This window comes from Coptis chinensis, chromosome 1 (genome assembly GCF_015680905.1).
Source record: "Coptis chinensis isolate HL-2020 chromosome 1, ASM1568090v1, whole genome shotgun sequence".
In the NCBI taxonomy this organism is placed as follows: domain Eukaryota; kingdom Viridiplantae; phylum Streptophyta; class Magnoliopsida; order Ranunculales; family Ranunculaceae; genus Coptis; species Coptis chinensis.
Genome location: NC_141456.1, coordinates 1,329,920 through 1,348,711, shown reverse-complemented (window position 1 = coordinate 1,348,711; position 18,792 = coordinate 1,329,920). Strand labels below are relative to the sequence as shown.

At 37.4% G+C, this 18,792-nt stretch overlaps 2 protein-coding genes and 1 pseudogene across 3 annotated transcripts; all 3 read right to left on the bottom strand.

Moving 5' to 3' along the window:
* Window positions 1-1,371: 1,371 nt before the first annotated feature.
* LOC147521118 (RNA-dependent RNA polymerase 1-like) lies at window positions 1,372-7,207 on the bottom strand (annotated as a pseudogene). Its single transcript, XR_015212945.1, has 5 exons — window positions 7,071-7,207; window positions 5,403-5,930; window positions 3,371-5,270; window positions 2,977-3,127; window positions 1,372-2,399 (listed from the first exon to the last, which is right to left on the bottom strand). The product of XR_015212945.1 is annotated as an RNA-dependent RNA polymerase 1-like (transcript).
* A 1,013-nt stretch (window positions 7,208-8,220) lies between these two features.
* On the bottom strand, window positions 8,221-12,466 carry LOC147521117 (microtubule-associated protein 70-2-like). Its single transcript, XM_086592664.1, is given in 13 exon segments — window positions 8,221-8,428; window positions 8,649-8,836; window positions 8,921-8,967; window positions 8,970-9,450; window positions 9,573-9,644; window positions 9,785-9,874; window positions 9,876-9,932; window positions 10,053-10,208; window positions 10,322-10,492; window positions 10,597-10,767; window positions 10,875-10,940; window positions 11,747-11,832; window positions 11,920-12,466. Coding segments are annotated over 13 exon segments (1,800 nt in total). The 5' UTR covers window positions 12,092-12,466; the 3' UTR covers window positions 8,221-8,385.
* Window positions 12,467-14,684: 2,218 nt separating this feature from the next.
* LOC147521116 (Pentatricopeptide repeat (PPR) superfamily protein) lies at window positions 14,685-17,070 on the bottom strand. The gene has a single exon (XM_086592458.1). The coding sequence runs from the start codon at window positions 16,745-16,747 to the stop codon at window positions 15,293-15,295; it is 1,455 nt and encodes a 484-aa protein (XP_086448584.1). The 5' UTR covers window positions 16,748-17,070; the 3' UTR covers window positions 14,685-15,292.
* Between the last annotated feature and the right edge of the window lie 1,722 nt (window positions 17,071-18,792).

Here is an 18,792-nt window from a genome sequence, read left to right as displayed (position 1 = left end):
GCTGAAAGACGAAATTCTGCTGCACTTCTAGAATGAAAAAGTGAAAACTAAGAATGTTCAAGTAAAAACTAACAAGAATTTTACTTGAATGTTCAAGTGAAAAGTGTACTTGTGTAGTCACATAAAACGACAAGTCGTGGACTAGAGGCTGTGTTGTTATGCTTCTTCGCATCATATTATTAAGTTGCTACAATCATTTTCTTTTCTAAGGCTGAGTCCAATGGTGCATCAACTTCTATCTTCATTTCACCAAAAAACAGTATTTTGAAGATGGGGAGTAAATTTTGGTATCGAATGGTTCCGACCATTCTACACCACCCACTTCGACTGGCGCGAAATTAAAAATAAAATTACATAAGAACTGGTCATAATTAGTTTCTGACTTGGTAGAGACACAAAACAATTTACTCCATTTCAAATTGCGCCAAATGATATACTTAACCCATTATGGGTCACTTCAAGTGCCCATTTGCATTTCTTCAATTTGGATACAATTCATCTGGCGTAGAATGCACTTCGCATTCCTCAAAAGCACTCTTTATATATAGAGAGTGATATTCGGATGAAAGGTAAAAACGCCGCTCCCCACACCACTTTTGTAAGGATACGGAGTCATTGGGCATAGCCTAAGTAGGTAAAAGCTGTGTATTGGTATAAATATACTGTGACGCGGGGTAGGAGAGCTTTTATTTTCCTGTACATCGCGACATCGCATTAGGTATCTCAAAAAATTACGTCGATATATTTCTGTATCGTGAAAAAACGGGTTGATTCCGTGAATGTATCGATATTTACGACATTTGTACTATGATCTGCTAACTGCCAAGTGTCAAGTATCATAAATACCAACGATACCTCAATATTTTATTTGGTCAATATGTACGGAAGTATTAGTAAAGTCTCTTTTGAGCAAAATACCTCTCTGAGAAATGAGTTTTGAGTTGGAATATCGAAAATACTAATAAGCTTTTTGGAAGGAAAGTTCCTAAAACGAGCCTCATATATTCTTCCTTGTAGTAGAGAATAGAGATGACAAATCAATCAATATGAGATGACATTGCTCAAAGTTCAAACACGTATGCAAAAACAATCAATATGGTTTACTGTTTTCGCATATGTAGAGGTGGTCTGGCAAAAGAAGGCTGAGACTCAAGATCAGCTAAACCTGTAGTTTTGACAAACCATTCACACATCCAAATGGATTGCCAGTTCACACATAACCACAATATTCAGTTCAGCAGTTCATACCATGGCATAGAATTCACGATCTTTTCCCCAAATATATATACACGCTATCTAACTCTGTGAATTGAGACATATCACAAGCTTCTCTATATGTAATTTAACATTTTAGCTAAGCGAATACAGAGAGAGGGAAAATGCCACAATATTTATAATATTTAACTATATCAGCAATTACAATATAACATATTCAGTTGCCCACGCAAATGTTTTTAATAATATCAATAACAGGATCAAGTTTTTCAGCCACATTCCAGTTAACTTTGAATGGTTCTTCCAGTGCAAATATTTAGAAATATGCGTAGTCTGAAACAAATTACTTGGAGAACCTTGGCCACTTAACCAAACCTCACACCCCGCCTGAATTGTTCTTCCAATGACTGATATTCAGGCACTTTCTTAGCTTTCTGTCTTTTGATGTGGATCAGCTTGTCATAGACACACCATGGAAAACTCAGGTAATGATCCCGTTTCATTCCTTCATTGTATGCTCCCCAGTAATTTGGATGATATGTTACATGATACCAAGCCGAAGCCTTAGCATATATATCATCTGAGTTACTTCCCTTCTCATCAAACCATTTCCGCGCTTCCTTCCTTAAAGACCTCACTGCCTCTCCAATTGCATCTGCATCCTTCTTTCTATTGTATGAGATTGACTCTTTCACTAGCCCTCTGGCAAGAATATCTGCCTCAGTTTTGATCCCGTAAGTGTCCATCAAGTTCCCCAACTTGAAGTCGTACTTTTCTTTGTACTGCTTAGCATCATCAAGATAATACGCATAGCCATCAACTTCCATATCGTGATCGTAACACCTCTTTGCTACCTCCCAAGTGAAAGATGGTATACAGCTTCTGTGCGGTACGATATCCTTTACCTCTCGAAATAGCTTTCCGATTACTCTTTGTGACTCATATGTGGGCTTATCCGGCTTTTCCATAAAGTCTGGATACTCTTTAACATACAGGTGAGGGGGGATTTTTGCAGGTGCACCAGTTTTAGGAAAGTCGACGGCAATTGAAAATAGTCTTGCAAGCTCTCTGCATGCAACACTCTCTGCCATGCCTTGCTCCTTGTCAGCAAAGGCAGTGTGGGCGTTTGCAATGATTCCCAAGCTGTCACTGACCATATAATTTGCGAAGTATTCATGAACTTCCTGCACCACATAAACTATCACTGTAGCCCGTTTTGAAGACAAATGACATCTTGTTTTGCAGCCAAAAGTAAAGGGTATAAGGAAACAAGAGAATATGCAGTATCTTGTAACATGTTATAACACAAGGACACAAGTATGGTCATAGGTTTTAAGTATTCGACCATAATATCAGACAACTGAAATTGTATGCATGCGTTTTCTTAGGAATATCAACCGTTGGCAAAACATCCTTAATGTAAAATAGTGACGATCTCTGTAACTAACATTGGTCATTTTATCATTAATATCATTGACTGACTACACATCGTTCATGTATTACACAGGTGAGATGTTCGATCGTATAACTTTGTGATACTGATACCCGTACTCAATAGTGGCATCACGAAAGCTAAGAACTTACGTTAACAAGTAAAATTTAGATTAATTAATGAAAACAAGAGAAATCTAGATCTATTGATGAAAACAAGTGAAATCTAGATAGCTATTCTCTTTTACAGTCCAATGTGTATGTAATCTATACTTAAGATTGTGGGAAAGAATTACAAAAATAAAAGTGGCTTGATTTCTGAAGGATTACCTCAAGCTTTACATCATGATCCACGATGGCGGGTGGTGCTGGAGTATAGTCCATTGGTTCGACTTCACGAGGAGGAATTAGTTCATGGTCCCAACTGACAAAGTATATATCACCGTCTAAATCGCTTCCCGAGCACTCATTCGGGTGTGGTCTACAATCACATTTTAAACTTACATTATATGCCCAGCCTACATACAGAAAATAATCAAAGACGTGGATACGTATACTAAAAAAAAAAACAGGCAGTTAAATCCTTGTAAGGATAACACATACAAGCTTAATTTTAATGAAGATGGAAGTTGTTCATATAACTATATTTTGTCTACTCTTGTGCTAACAAGAAACAACTATAGTATGATCAAAGTAAGTAGAGCAAAGTCTTGAAACATCTCACCTGATTCCTTTTTGGGGGAAGACAACACAATCCACCATGTGGTGTAAACCTGGTTCATTGACCGCCCGCAGAACACGCACATCACCAGGGTGCAAGCAAGGATTTTTAGCAACAACAACTGTCCCTTCCACAATACGATTACGCTGGTGTGATCCCGTCGAACTGGATGCAAACAACCCCCCGTTACCATTTTGTTTACGGCCGGCGTGAGAAATTTGTATAAACACCTCCCCATACTCCAAGGTTCTAGTTTCGTCCAGGCATCCCATCAATGATCTTCCATTCGGAATATATATCCTTGACTTTTTTAGCAGCTCCAATAGCTTTGATTTACGAAAGGTTTGTAACATCATAGAGAGGAATGGCTCAGCATTGGGCTTGTAACCACAGCTCAGCATTTCAGTCAAAACATTTCTATTTTCTCCCGGAGACATGATTTCAAGTGCTTCCAGTGCTCTTTGCGAGTCTGTAAGAATCATGTCCAGTTGGCTTAAAATTACCCTTTGTTTCTTCTCAAAAATTTGATCTTGGACGCCAAGAGTTGACAATAAAGTAATCAACTGGCGATTGAGGAAACAGGGTTGAAACTTGCTCCATGACAAGACATCCAATTCTGGGTTCTCAGACGTATACTTAAACATGCTTCTTCTTAAAGATAGTTTTGTTCCTGACGTTGGGTCTACAGCTACAACTCCTTTGTAACCGCCATACCTAATCTGGAAACAAGACGGAGAGGAACCCTTGATGCCACATATTTTCGCAATTTTCTGGGCTAATTTAGGAGAAATTTTCCCAATTCCATCTGAGAATACATATTTTACTCCATTCCTTTCAGTTTTGACATCAGGAATAATTTTCATTTCTTCTCTCCGAACGGATAAAGTTTCCTTTGAAGAACTAAAAGATTGACCCAGTCTAGCGGCATACTTTGCCACATTTCTAATCTCACGAAAAATCACCCATCCACTCCCTGATACAAGCTGCTGTAACCCCATTTCCTGAAGCAAACATCCACACAGAACTCTCTCTTAACTGACTTCGATGAATATGCCAGAAACTCGAACTTCTTTTCACCTATAGTAATGCCATTTCTCAAAGTTGAGAGTATCCTTCTGTATATATCAGTATGTCGCTTGATCTCATTCGAAGTGTACGGGAGACAAATCAGTTGACCACATTTTCTTTCCATCTTCATCAACTAACGAAACACGATGAAATTATCAATAAGTTCATGATAATTACGCAAAGACTTCGATTGGAGACAATAACCTCCGGACCGTAAAAAATAAACTTTCAAAGGGGTTATTTGAACTCTACGAACAAAGACCACACCATCATTCATAGAGACGGATGGCTTATTAAAATGCTTCAACTTGCTGTACGTCTTGTACAGCTCACCTAGCCACTTTGCTGGTTCATAGCAACACTCCTTTGAAAAACGCAGTTTCTCCAACGCATGTTCTATGTGGGCACTAGGAACATGCTGAGGATTAACCAACCTATAAAAAGCAGAATCAAGTGTTGGCCCTGCTAGGCAACCACTTTGAACCAAGAAATTTATCTTAAAAAGGGTACTATATGGCAAATTAAGTCCCTGAGGAGGACCAACAATAGGAACCAGATCCAAACTGCAAGAAAAAGTGGAACCATTTTCCAGATAGAAATGTCCTTCGTCTTCTTTGTAATAATAAAAGTTTTCACGGATCCCTCTAGGTATGTAATTGAGTGGAAGCTCCAAACATATAGCAGAGGACTGGCCTATACAACATGAAGTCGTGAAATCAGTTGTTCTTACCCACTGATCATCGATTGCATCCTTGAAGTAAGTTAAAGCAAGATCATTATTCGTTTGGCCAGAGGAGGCCAGACCTTTTTCATAGATCCGAGGAGCAGCACTCACCTACAAATATACAAATTAGAAGGGACCATCCATTTCCAAATCTATCATACATACACCATGGAAATCAGAATATTCACACTCAAAAAAAAAAAAAAAAAAAACCTTCAGGAACAACTGTTTGAGGAAGCCAACCTGAATAACAAGAAACTTTTTATTTTGCTTCGGAGGACACCGTAGCTGGATTGCCCAGATACTATCATAAGAAAATTCAAGCTTGTATTCCCTACAGCAATAAGAAAAGAGAAATTCCATTTTCCGAAGGCCAGCTTCAAAGTTCACCACAACACCCATTCCCTTCCAAAGAACTGAAAACCTTTCAGTAGAAACTTGATTTCCAAAATGCATAGCCGTAATTTGCAAACTAAGCATTGAGGCCCTTGGCTTTGGAACAATATCACGATCCATGTTCCAAACTTTGAGCCGTGATATTCCATATAATAAGCGTTGATTAATCAAGGAAGATATAAGCTCAGCGCTTTCTGTTGTTGTGAATTGGACAATGGCAAATGCTCTTGGATTTCTCGCCACAGTTTGAGACTGCTTAACTTTTATCGCATGAACCGTTCCATTGCCTGTAATGTTCTCCAGAAAAATCTTAACTTCTTCAGCAGAAATATTTGTTGGAAATCCATGGATTTGAACTGTCTTACCCATATCTTCCTACAAGTACAAGGTTCATGTTGTGTAAGACCAAGTAAGTGATTGGTAAACAATGAAGGACATGTTTCAATATATTTCAAATGGACAAGATCATGTTTCAATATATTTAAAATGGACAAGATCGCATCACTGTTTTCCATTATTTTAAAATTATAAAATTCTTTCATTGTAAAGGTGTATTTTGGTCTTCCTTTACATACAAAGTTAAGAGGAGAAAGGGGGTGAATTATGGGAAAGACCGAGTTCGTTCTTTTAGCGAACTGCTTACATATCTGTCTCTCGATTTTGGAGAGAGAGAAGAATCAGGTATGGCGTAGTTCATAGGGGTGGTATTTATAGATAGTGAAGGTGAATCTCTATCCAACACGTGTGTTGACAAACACAAATATATAGTCAAGATTGAGAAGGAGTAAGAGAATGGTGTTGGTAGGAATTTTGTAATAATGGGGAGCAATTACAGTGGTTAGTAACTTGTGGCAGTGGATTGTGTAAACACAGCTTCGGTAATGATTGCTTCTAGAACATATAGGCTGAGTCATGATCTAGAACGATCTGTGTGGGGATGTGCGAGTTGATCTGTTCTAGAGCGATCTCGCAGCTCGTGGACGTGAGCTGATGATGATGTAGGTCGTTCTGAAAGTAGTTCGGAGAACTAGGAGAACTAGGTCAGAGGTCGGTGTGATATTTCCACTATGCTGAGCACATGCTTGATATTCCAGAATGAGAATATCACTCCCCACATTCATCAATACTTAACATAGTGGGGCTTCTCTATCCAAAAAACAGGGATTAGAAAAAACTTTACACCAGCTTAAAATCAAAATGAAGAAAAGCACTAACTAACTTTACCTAACTAAGAGCCATGACTAATCACCCAGTCCAAACTCTAAAGATCAAAATCAGTTCACAAGCAGCTTTTTCACATTCCAAAACATAGCATATCATAATCCCAACACACCAGTTCTTTGATACTAACGATTTATTACAGTATAAAAGTGTACGATCATGACTTTAAAGACAAAACCACTCATAAAACCAAAACAATTTCCAAGTAATGATCTTGCATGTACAGCACACTATACTAGAAAAACAGTACGTACATAAAATACACAGAAAATAAAAGTAAAGTAAGTAACTTACTGAGTTCGATCAATTTTTTTCTTTTTTTTTCCGAAAGTTTAGACGATGATCAAGAGAGAATATAGTAGTGAAGTAAAGGTAAGAGTGTTGTGATCACTTATATGGAACATAAACCTTCCTTGTTAAGCAAGCTGAATAAAGATATTGATAGATTCTATGCATCTCAAGGAATATTAGTTAGTTTGCATACACGGAGATGATTGGGTGGTCTTGTTTTAATTACTAGTGGAATCTTTATTTTCGTCCTTTTCCGTATATTTGTATATTTTCTTTTCTGTTTTTAATTTATTTTATTCCTGTTCTGACTAGATCATTTACTCCTCGGTGAATCACTTAAAAATAGTCGTGTTTACTGGGTAAGTTTGTACATTGGTCTTGTGGTCCACTGGAATACAACTCAAGTCAATAGAAAGTCTTCACATGATTAAAGCTCACGCAAAGTAATGAAGATATTATAATATTCTTCCGACGTTTTCTCCTTTGGAATGGAAAATATTCGGATGACGAATCCTTGGGCCCTTTTTCTTCGTTGCTTTTCGTCATCCAGTTTTTCTGGCCAGAATATTTACTTACTTCCTTCACCCATTGGATTGAGTGCATGACAAAATGCGATTTGCTGTACTTGACATTTGTTTTTCTTTTCATTAAGCTTTTCAATTTCAAAACAACACCAACCTAATGGAAATTAAGCATTGTGGTCCATGCCCTGAAAGACACCCTGAGCTTGGCCAAATGCAGAAGCAGACATTCCAAATAATACATATGGACAGTCATCTGAGATAAATTGATTATCATGCCTATGCTCCAGGCTCGAAGTTAGCAGAAATGTGGTGCAGTTTTGAACTTTAGGAACTAAGCTATGTTCATGGCAGACAGTATTATCATATTTCACTTTCGAGGTACATCCATACTACTAACAGCCCAAGAATGTTGGCTTTCATCTGATTATATGAATATATATTCACAACTTTAAATTAAATCAACGGCAAACTAACTGCAAATGTAGCCTGGAAGAACCAATTATCTATACAACTATGTAAGCGATGTTTCTCAATAATTTATATAGAAGTTGGCCAACTTCATCATCCTTTCTTTTCAGCTACTTCAATGTACATTAAAAAAAAGTCAGAAGCAGCTCCACGCGTTCATCTGATGTTTCACTAATCCATTTCTCCTTTTCATATAACTTATCCTTTACCAAACTCAAACCAGGGATATCAATCACAATTCTTGAATCAATCATGAAATAACAAAAAGAAAACAGACACCTACTTGATTTACCCTTTAATACATCTTGACCACCCAAGGCATCTGATTAACGAGTGCTGCGTGTCACACTTCCACTTCGTGACGTGCTTCTGCAAGATGCAAGAGACATTATAAAAACCGAAATCATAATTCCAAAAGCATACAAAAGGATATAGCACAAGTTCAACTATACATGTTAAAATGAACAAAAATGGGACGTAAATATAAGATGTGGATACAAGAAAGTTAAAAGATATGACTAAAAGCATAGAGCTTATAAGACTTGTCCAGTAGCAACGCCAAGGATGCTATTGACAGTATTACACATACCTTACTGGAAGCAAGTGAGAACTGCTTGTAGGACGCTTTGAACTACCTAGTCGCTTAGCTCTATTTTCATGGTCCTTCTCCACACGTATGGAAGCTACCTCCTTCTCCATAGCAGCTACTTCCCTTCTCATCTTCTTAGCTTCAACGTCCATTGCTTTTGTTAGTGTCTCTACCTTCTTGGCTAACATCTGTAACACCAAGAGTTGCAAGGTATAGTTAGGGCGCATAACGAAGTTTTAACTTAAATGTGTAGGTTGCATTATAATATTGACCTCAATGGCATCATCCTTGTCTTTCAGGCTTTGATCTTTCTCCTGCCGGATTTTCTCAAAGCAATCACCTCTTTTTGCAGCATGTCATACAACAATCCTGACACAGAATCCTTTTGGCCAACAGCGGGCACCTCACTCAGTTTTTCGTCAAGGTTTGCCTTTGACGCCTCACCATCTCCAGTTCCTTCAGAAGATGTATTGAGTGAACTATTAGGGACTGTACCATTAAAGAGAACTCTACCCCTGTCGAATGACCTTGGACCTCCATCAAATGACTTTGACGGGTTCTTGCCATGCTTCAATAATGTACTACTACCAGAAGAAATTGAAGGTCTCGACTGAGAGGATGGCATTCTCTTTGCCAGAAAGCCATTGGAGGCTGATTTCACAAAGCTATCTGCTCCGCCCAGGGACTGACGACGTGAACGTCCTGTACTTACACTTCTACCCTCCGTGATAGAGCGATTATTACTTGTTGAGGGCGTCCTCAATCCTTCTTCTAGTACTTTGAGCCGTAGTTGATATTTTTCCTAAATAATACATATAAAACATATATCACTTTTTTATGTTTCCTTTCATCAACTGGCTTGAAAACAACTGAAACGAAAAATAGACAGATCCTGTCGACATTAATCATTCCTTATCCAATTACCTTCAACTGTGCTTCCGATCTGGCAGTTCGTTCGGCTATAGAAAGCTTGTCTCGAAGTTGCTGCATTTCTCCCTGTGCCAATGGTTTCCGATAATAAGTACAACTGTACAAGCATGCAGATACTAGAAGAAGCTGAAAGTACATTTTCATCTAATGGAAGAACAAGTGAGCTATCAGCACCAAGAGATTCAAGGAATATTGAAAAAACAAACCTGCATGAATCTTCGATCTTCAAGCCATTGTCTTACAGGCATCACTTTATCATTAGCATCTTTCCATTCATTTGCTACCACTACAGCGACCGCGATTTGCGAGACCTTTTGCACGAGCCAGTTCCCTGTCTAGGGTTTTCCTCTCATCCTATGAGGACAAAAAAAAGAAAACAAAAAAAAAAACAACAACAACAACAACAATATAATAAGAACTAGTGAGCCCCTGAATATTGCAGGCTGAAGACATTCACATAAGTTAACATATTACATTCATCTCCTGAACTTTGCGTTGATAATCGCGAACGGCATTTGCAGCTTGACCCCCAGCAAGAACAGCCTCCTCCAGTTCCCGTACGGTTTGGCCAAGCTTCTCAACCTCTGCAACCTTTTGGCGGTGCATTTTGTCCAAGATTTTATTTTCTTCCTGGTTCACACAAGCAGTTAAGATATAGCTCCTATGACAGCTACTTAATCTTGAAGACAACTTGTAGTTCTAATTATCATAAAAAAGAAAGAGCAGCCATTATGACCGAGTACCTGGCATATTTCAATCTGTTTCGACAAGTCTTGGTTTTTATTCTGAAGATCATCCACCATAGAGGCCTTTGCCAAGGCCGCACTTACAGTCCTCTCTGCTTCAAGCAAAGCTGCTTCTTTCGATTTGGTAAGGCGATCTAATGCTTTATTGTCATCCTGCAGTTTTGCAATCTGCAAGACAGCAGTAATTAATGACGAAGCTTCTTTTATTAGCTGTATCACAAGAGACATTTTTGTTGGATTATGGTATTAATCAGAAGACATGAGAGGCATACCTCCTGCCTAGCAAGCTTGAGCTCTGCCTCCAGTGGTGCAAGAATGGCTTCAATTGGTGGCATTTCATCATCCTTTTGAGCAGCATGAACCCTTCGAAGAGTGGCTTCTGCTGCAAATTGAGCAGCCATGGACGCTTTCTTCTCATCATTAATTTTCTTGATTTCAAGGTTCTGCAGAAATATTTCTGCAAATCAGACTCAGCCTTAAAATGTAATATCTAATAAGGAGGGAAAACGTATCAAACATAAGAAAGATATTTCCATTCAAAATTCAAAACCTTGGTTTGCAGAAGAGACTCATTCAACTTGGCTTTCTCATCCATCTTCTCCAGTTCTTCGGTGAGCTAAGAAACAACCAACACAAACATGGTAAAATTATCCAATCCAAACTTTTTCCAAAAGATAGAGTTTCCACAAAACATTACTACAAAAAAAAAAAAAAAAAAAAAAAAGAAAGAGATGACTGAGATCAACCAATTCTAATGATAACTTGAATCATTTACGTACTATGGTGTTATATCTCAAACCAGATAGTTTTCTGAAACAAAGTGGAGGTAACACAAATTTACAATAAATGGATAACACCATTATCATCTTAAAATTCCAAGTTTATAATAGATACTGAAGCCTAGAATAGTCATCCAAATCATCATCTATGTAAACAATCCCTTGACTACATGAACGAACCCAACATAAGCAGCGGATAATAGGAGAACTCGTCAACTCAGTGAGAAATATCTTAAAGGTATCACTCAGAGAAGAACCAAAATGTAAGACTATTAAAAAATGCATTCACAAAATATAAAGATTTTGGAATTCTAGGCATTAACAATGACAACTAAACTAAGGACTTTGTTTGAGAACACCATTTATATGAAAAACGGGTACCTGACAATAAATACAAACATACTGGTAACAAAAACTTTTAAGTGTTCTTTCATGAATCCCAATCACAAGACATCTAACAAAGAGTTATCTCAGTAAGTAGCTTGAACTCTCTAGAGAGTTATGCAGTCAAAAGCGTGTCTACTCTCTTTGGAGCCATATAGTGCATAGAATGACATTATGCTTGTAAGTATTGCATTCACTTTCTTAATCAAACGATATTATTATATGGTTTACATTAAAAGAAAATTAGCAAAAAACTAACCTCTTCCACTGCCTTTTCTCTAAGTCGTTCAGATAACCTCAACGCCTTTATCTCTGCATTCGCTTCCGCTAATTCTCGATCCTTATCTACCAAACACAGTAAACTTAATAACCAAATAACTAAAACAAATTAAACAAACAAACATCACATTTTTTTTAATTTTTTGGTCTCACCTCTCACTTCATTATCCAAACGATTCAGCTCAACTTTAACTGGATCAGATCCGTGTAATAAATTCATAAACTCATCCGCATCCATACTTGGCTTCATTGTTGTTCTTCTCCTTAACGCTCTTCCTTCTCTAAACGATCCCGAAACCGTTAATGGTGTACCTGCTTCATCCATTTCTCGGTGTTGTGTTAAGAGGTTAAGCCTCTTTTTTTATGTTTCCGTTTCAATGATACTCAAGTGGAGTTGAGCTTCTTTTGCTTTTTCTGTTTGAAAATTTTCATTCTTTTTCGTTTATTGAAAAAGGGCATGATTTCGGGAACGTGAAAAGGGCGTTTTGACAAACAGTGTGATGACTATTTGTTGTTGTTAAACAGTCAGTAGGAAGAGACAGATAATTCAATTTAAACTTTTTGTTAAAGAGAGTGATTAGTGTGATGGGATTAGACGATTAGTACTTAAATGTTTAAACATAAACATGAAGTTGGTTAGGCTGTCTACTAATGTAACATGAAAACAGGAAAAGGCATTTTTAATGTAACGTGACATCCCTTTGTTCTTCTTTCCCATTTCAGACTTTGAGTATAATTTTCACATTTACTGTTATAGTAATGGTGACAGACCAATGCCGACAGGTAGTTGTGCACATATCAAATCTAATGGTGTGTCACCTATCTAAAATGTTTTTGTTAACCAAATACTCAGGCAAACTCACAAATTTTGTGATGAGAGAAGTCCAATATGTCACTCCAACCACAAAAATGTCATTAGGGTTTTAAATTTGGAATGAATCAAAAATCCAATCCAGCCAAGTTAAAAATTTTGCTAGCTGTTATAATAAACTGTATCATCCGTCCAAAAAACTTTAAAAATAATGTACTTATGTTTATGGGCGTCCGTATTATTTAGCACTTCAAAACAAAGAATACAATTGGATTGATTTTTTTATTTTGAAAAAGCCAAATTTTAGTCGACAAACTATGTGACATTTTGTGACATTTTTAGCCGCCTAATTTAACAGTTCTCTATTGGACTTGCTCTGAAAACGTTAAATGTTTGATTAGAATGATGTCAAAGTATGATACGCCCTTGTTGGAAATAGTTAATGATCAGTTTCTATTTTACCTCTGTATATTGATGAGAATCCTACAAGGGTTACTCAATTAAATACCTTGCACGAGTCACCTTTCTGGGAGGGACCAAGTCAGAGTGGATTGTTTTTTGGTGAATGGTCCGAATGAGATTATAAACTTCAAATGATGCTTATTTAACTTTAAGTACTTGCATGAAGAGTAGGGTCCAACATCATCCTAAGTATGTTTTGCTTAGGTCAATCGACCCGTTGGTTCTTATGTCATGCACTTAATCATTTAGCACCTAACTTTTCGGCCAAGCTTAATTAAAATTGGATCCACATTCTTTTTTTATTCGGTAAATTGGATCCACATTCTTTTTTTTAGGTGATTTAGGTCCAGAGGTTCTGGCTTTTCAATCCAAATTGAATCATAAAAAAGTTAGAAAGAAGATTTAAACAATCATAATAAAAACGAAATCCATAATTCAAGCTTCACACTTGTACAGCAGAGACAAGCCCACTCCATTGGCGATTGATATTTCCCAACCTTAAGGCTGTGTTATTTGATTCCTATACTACAGAAAAAAAAAATGGTAAACCCGAACCTCAACTAATAGGAGGCCTCGACTAATAGTGGGTTGCTAAAGTTTTGAGTTGGGTTTTAGCCTTTCGGGCTTTGAACTTGTCCTCTCTACTTAGTAGTTATTTTTACCAATGGAGGGTGTAAACCGTATAGTGTAAAGTTTATATTCCAAATATAAAAAAAATTCTTTTCAATGGAGAATGGTATACGTAGATAATAGAGTATTAGTTAATAGAGGAGGTGGAAAATTTCCCATCTCGCTATCAGTTGATGACACTTTAACCAACGTCCGAACAAAAAAAAAAAATCGAATGTCACTTTAAGTAATGTCCCTTTCTAATTCTAAAATAATTTTTTAACACGGACGTCACTTTCCATCACTTTACACTTCTCATTGGAGAGTATAGAGTGGATATTTATAGGCTATAAAATAGTATACAATTAGGGTATCTCCAATGGGGGGTGTAAACCGTATAGAATGAAAATTTTACACTCCAAATGTCAAAAAACTCTTTCCAATGGGAGTGTTATACTGTAGGTAATAGAGTATTAGTTGATAGAGAGAGTGTGAAATTCTCCCTCTTGCTATTAGCTAATAAAAAGCTCAGGCGACACTCGAACAGACGTCTGAATAAAAAAAAAATCGGACGTCACTTTAAGTAACGTTTATTTCTAATTCTAAAGTAATTTTTTAACTCGGACATCACTTTAGTTTAAATTAAAGAGGAACAAATGACGTCCGAGTTTAAAATCTAATTTTTTTTACACTTCTCCGTTGGGGAGTATAGAGTGTGGATATTTATAAGCTATATAATAATATACAATTAGAAGTGTAAAATCCTAATGGCACTTACGTGGAGCTTAGGTGGAGGTGTAATTTTAGACCCCCCATTGGAGATGCCTTTAGAGGTGTAAAATCTTAATGACACCTACGTGGAGTTTAGGTGGAGATGTAATTTTACACCCCCATTGGAGATGCCCTAATACCCAACAGACAGATATATCCATGAAAACCTTCTGGAGATGACAAGGTCAGCTCATAAAATTACATAAGGGACCCTTAAATAAAGCTACGTTGAAATTTTACTGGAACAGAAAAAACCACAAAGAGATACGTAATGTAATGACAGTTGATGCCTTCTAACTTCAGGATGCAAATAATACATTTGTTAAAGAACAACTGTACCGCATCAATTGGATGAGGAAATAGAGAACAATGTTTGGTATAGTGGTATAGGTTGATTAACATAAAAAAAAAATGGACGAACAAAATAATGAATGGACAGGGAGATGTCCAGTATAGAATCACAGTTGAGCAGTCAAGTGGTCTAGTTCCACTTCGCCTTAAACGTTTAAAAGGCTAGTCTCATAATGAAGAACTCGAGTCACCACTTCTTTGCATTTTTCTCCTCTCATGGTATGCACAATATGAACCTAGATAAACATTGATACAAATTACAAATGATAGGCAACAGGCTCACACTGCCAGTTATTCATAACTGTTTCAAAATGAATGTCATAAGCTCAAGCTTTATCCAAAACTAACAGTTCTCCGCTTGCTCTTTGGCTGAAGCTGAACCTGAGACAGCTCTGTCAAAAAACAGATCAAGTGGGCTTCTACAACCACGACTTGACTGATCCAGTCTCTATAAATGGCATTGTACTTCTGTAGGCTTCTTACAACCCCTTCGGGCATACAGATTCTCGTCTGAATAGGATATCATCTCTTTTGCCGTTTTTTAGAATTTTTGCTCAGTTCGTCAATAAATGTAGTGTAAGTCGCAAAATCAGAAACTAGCCCCTTTTCACCGCGCAGCTTATCAAAATTCTCTGGATCTCCATGTTTGCAATGCCCTTCCAAAAGTATATTATATGTAATATCATCAGGTATCACCCCCAAATTAAGCATAGCATCCAAGAGGATTTTTGCATTTCTCGTCTGGCCTTGCCTACATAGACCAGTCAAAAGCACATTATATGTTACAACACCTGGTGAACGACCACTGCTCTGCATCTCCTTGAGAAGCTTAAAGCCCATCTTAACATCTCCCTTACGACAAAATGCATCAATTACCATTGTATATGTTGTGTCATCAGGTGTCATACCTGCTCTTAACATCTCCCTCAATGTTCTCTCTGCATCGTCAGCTCGTCCTTCTCTACTCAACCCGGATATAAGTGCCGTGAATGCCACATCATCCAGCTCTATCCCTTGACATTTCATTCCTTTCCTGACATCAAGAGCTGATTCTAAATCTCCTTCCTTGCAACATCCATCTATAAGGGTAGTATACGTGATCTTATCGGGGTTGAAACCCCTCCTCCTCATCTCATCAACAAGCCTTCTCCCCTCTTTCAAATCACCAACCTTGCAAAGACCATTAATGAGTGTGTTGTACGTAATCAAATCAGGCTTCACACCTTTCCCCAACATTTTCTGATAAATTTCCATGGCTAAATCAATTCTTCCTTTCTTACACTGTCCGTCAATTAAAGTCGTGAACGTAACACCGTTCGGCACCAATCCTCTTTCACACATTTCCTCAAACAATTCATTCCCTTCATCCAACCTACCCTCTTTACACAAAGCATGAATCAAAACACTATAAGTAAACACATCCGGAAAAATCCTCTCTCCCGTCATTACCTCTTTCAACCTAAACCCTTCTTCCAAATCCCCCGCCTTACAATACCCATTGATCAAAGTATTATAACTAACTACACTTGGACTCAACCCTCTTCGCAAAATTTCATTAAAAATCAATTGGGCTTCTTTAATTTTCCTCTCTTTACAAAACTTATGCATCAAAATGTTAAAAGTATACACATTAGGCGGAAACCCACAATCTAAAATCTCCGAATAAAACGCCCAAGCTTCACTACTCAAATTCGACTTCATAAAATGATCTAATAAACACCCACATGAATTATAAGGAACCTTAAAACCATACTTCTGAACTAATCTAAAACACTGTATAGCATCAGAAACTAAACCAATATCTATATAAGCATTCATTAAAACATCAAATACCAAATGAGGATCATACTCACATTTCGTTTCGACAACTGCTGCAAATATCGAAGACGCGGAATCTTTCCCCTTACGAGAAATAACGTAACTTAATAAAGACTGAGCATCTGCATGCATGTGATGAGAAGAAAGGAAATGAGCCATGGTACAATATGAGTGAATAGTGTGGCGAAAGGTTTGTTGAGTTGAAATCCATTTGAAGAAAGAGAGAAGTGAAGTTGGGTTTAGAGAAAGTGGGTTTTGAGTAATGAGATTTATTATGTGGTGGGGTTTAAGAGAAGGAATGAGTTTTTTGAGGGAAGTGTGGAGGGGTTTTGTTGGTGCGTTTTGTATGGCTTGTGATATGGTTGTGAGGATTGTTTGGTTTTGAGGTTGTGACTGTGATTGTGGGGTGAACCACGTGGAGAAGGGAGGAGTTGAGTTAAGTGTAGAGGAGAAAATAGGGTGTGTTTTTTTAGTGTGGAGATCATTCTGGTGTTTCTTGAAGATTGCCAAAGAGTTCTGATAAAGGAACTGTGAAAGTACAGCTGAATGTAAAATGCCGCGGCTGAAATCTCAATGTATGCCGCAGCTATATGTCGAAAGTTTACATACCCCTAAAGTTATGGAGCGTAGCTAGTAAATTTACTATTTGGAGCATAGCTAGTAAATTCGCGTTTAATACCCGTTTTATACACATTTTATACATTTTTACATATAATATGAATAATAAGGTGAATGTTTCAAACCTAGGAATTAATACACAAATTCTATGATCCAGGCTTATAATTGCCGAAAGATAAGGTCCATATTTTTAAAATGAAAAAAAACATACTATAAAAGGTATGATACAACTTTAAAATGGAAAGTTTTGAAAATCCACTTAAATCAGAACCTTCCATACCTAAAGAATATCGAAGAAATAAAGTGTTAACAAGTAAATATAAATGAAAAATTGAGTTATGCATGTGTAGTTAATATATTCTTTTCTATAATGCGACAAAATATATCCGATTTTTTCCGTTACCCGTATAAAAGATTTTTATGTTTGGGGTTTTTTTTTTTTTTTATCAAATTTTTAAACATATTATTATTCAAAATTTCAAATTGTTATTATTCAAAATTTCAAATTGTTGGCGAATAATTTCCGTATCGATTTTTTGTCGTCCGCGAATTTACTATGCTATGGAGTATGGACTATGCGGACATGGAGTTTAGATTGCGGAAAGTTATTTTTGAGACAATTTTTTTTTTTTGCTAGGTAAATTTTTTTCAATTTCCATGAGCATGAAATACATCAAAACTTGACATCCAACATTTTGTTACATATTGTGTTAGAGTGTGTAGACCGAAAAAAGAAATAGTCCCACATTGAACAAGAAAAGTAGTTCATCATGGGTTGATAAAGTGGGAAGCTCACTAACTAGTACCGAGGCCTTTTAAGATAAAACCCCACACCCATGGCCAAGATGTGGCCCAAAGCCCAATAGGTGGTTAAGTGGGGGACAATATCGGTCTTAGTTATCGTTATCCCATGGGGCGAGGCCCAGTTCCCCAAGTCTGCCGTGTCCTAACAACCCAGATCGGTATCGAGCGGATGGTTCCTGGACAAAGGTATCGATCATGCAGAATCAAAGACAAAAATCATTCAAGCCGATTATGCGCCGAATCAAAGTGGAGTTGCCTCCCTCCCTCGGAGGCCCGCATACACCCGAGCTCGGGCATTGGATCGAGTTTGACTTGACGATGAAGCGAATGGACTCCCTTGAGAGTTCGGTCCAAGGTGGAGATATTGAAGTTCTTGAGATGAACGAATGGACTCCCTTTGAGTTCGGTCCAGTCCCAGTGTGTGGACCACGTAAAGAAATTCCCACATCAAACAAGAAGGAGTTCATAAAGTGGGTTGATAAAGTTTCAATCAACAACTAGACTGGCGCTTTTAAGATAAAACCCCACACACCAAAAATGCTACCAAAAGCCCAATAGGTGGTTAAGTGGGGGACAATATCGGTACTAGTTATCGGGTATCTGAATTTGAAGCGGTCGCTACCATAATAATAAACAATCTGAAAGAAAGGTCAAGATTAATAAAGAATTGGTTGGTACAAAATTTTGAAATTGACCGTGTACCAAGCTTGAAATTGTCGATAACCTTGGTCAAGGTCGAGCTTTGAAAAAGTTAGGAGATACATGCTTAAAGACGTTTACAG

Coding starts and splice junctions, on each gene's coding strand:
- LOC147521116 (XM_086592458.1), bottom strand. CDS start 16,747: ATGGCTCATTTCCTTTCTTCTCATCACATGCATGCAGATGCTCAGTCT.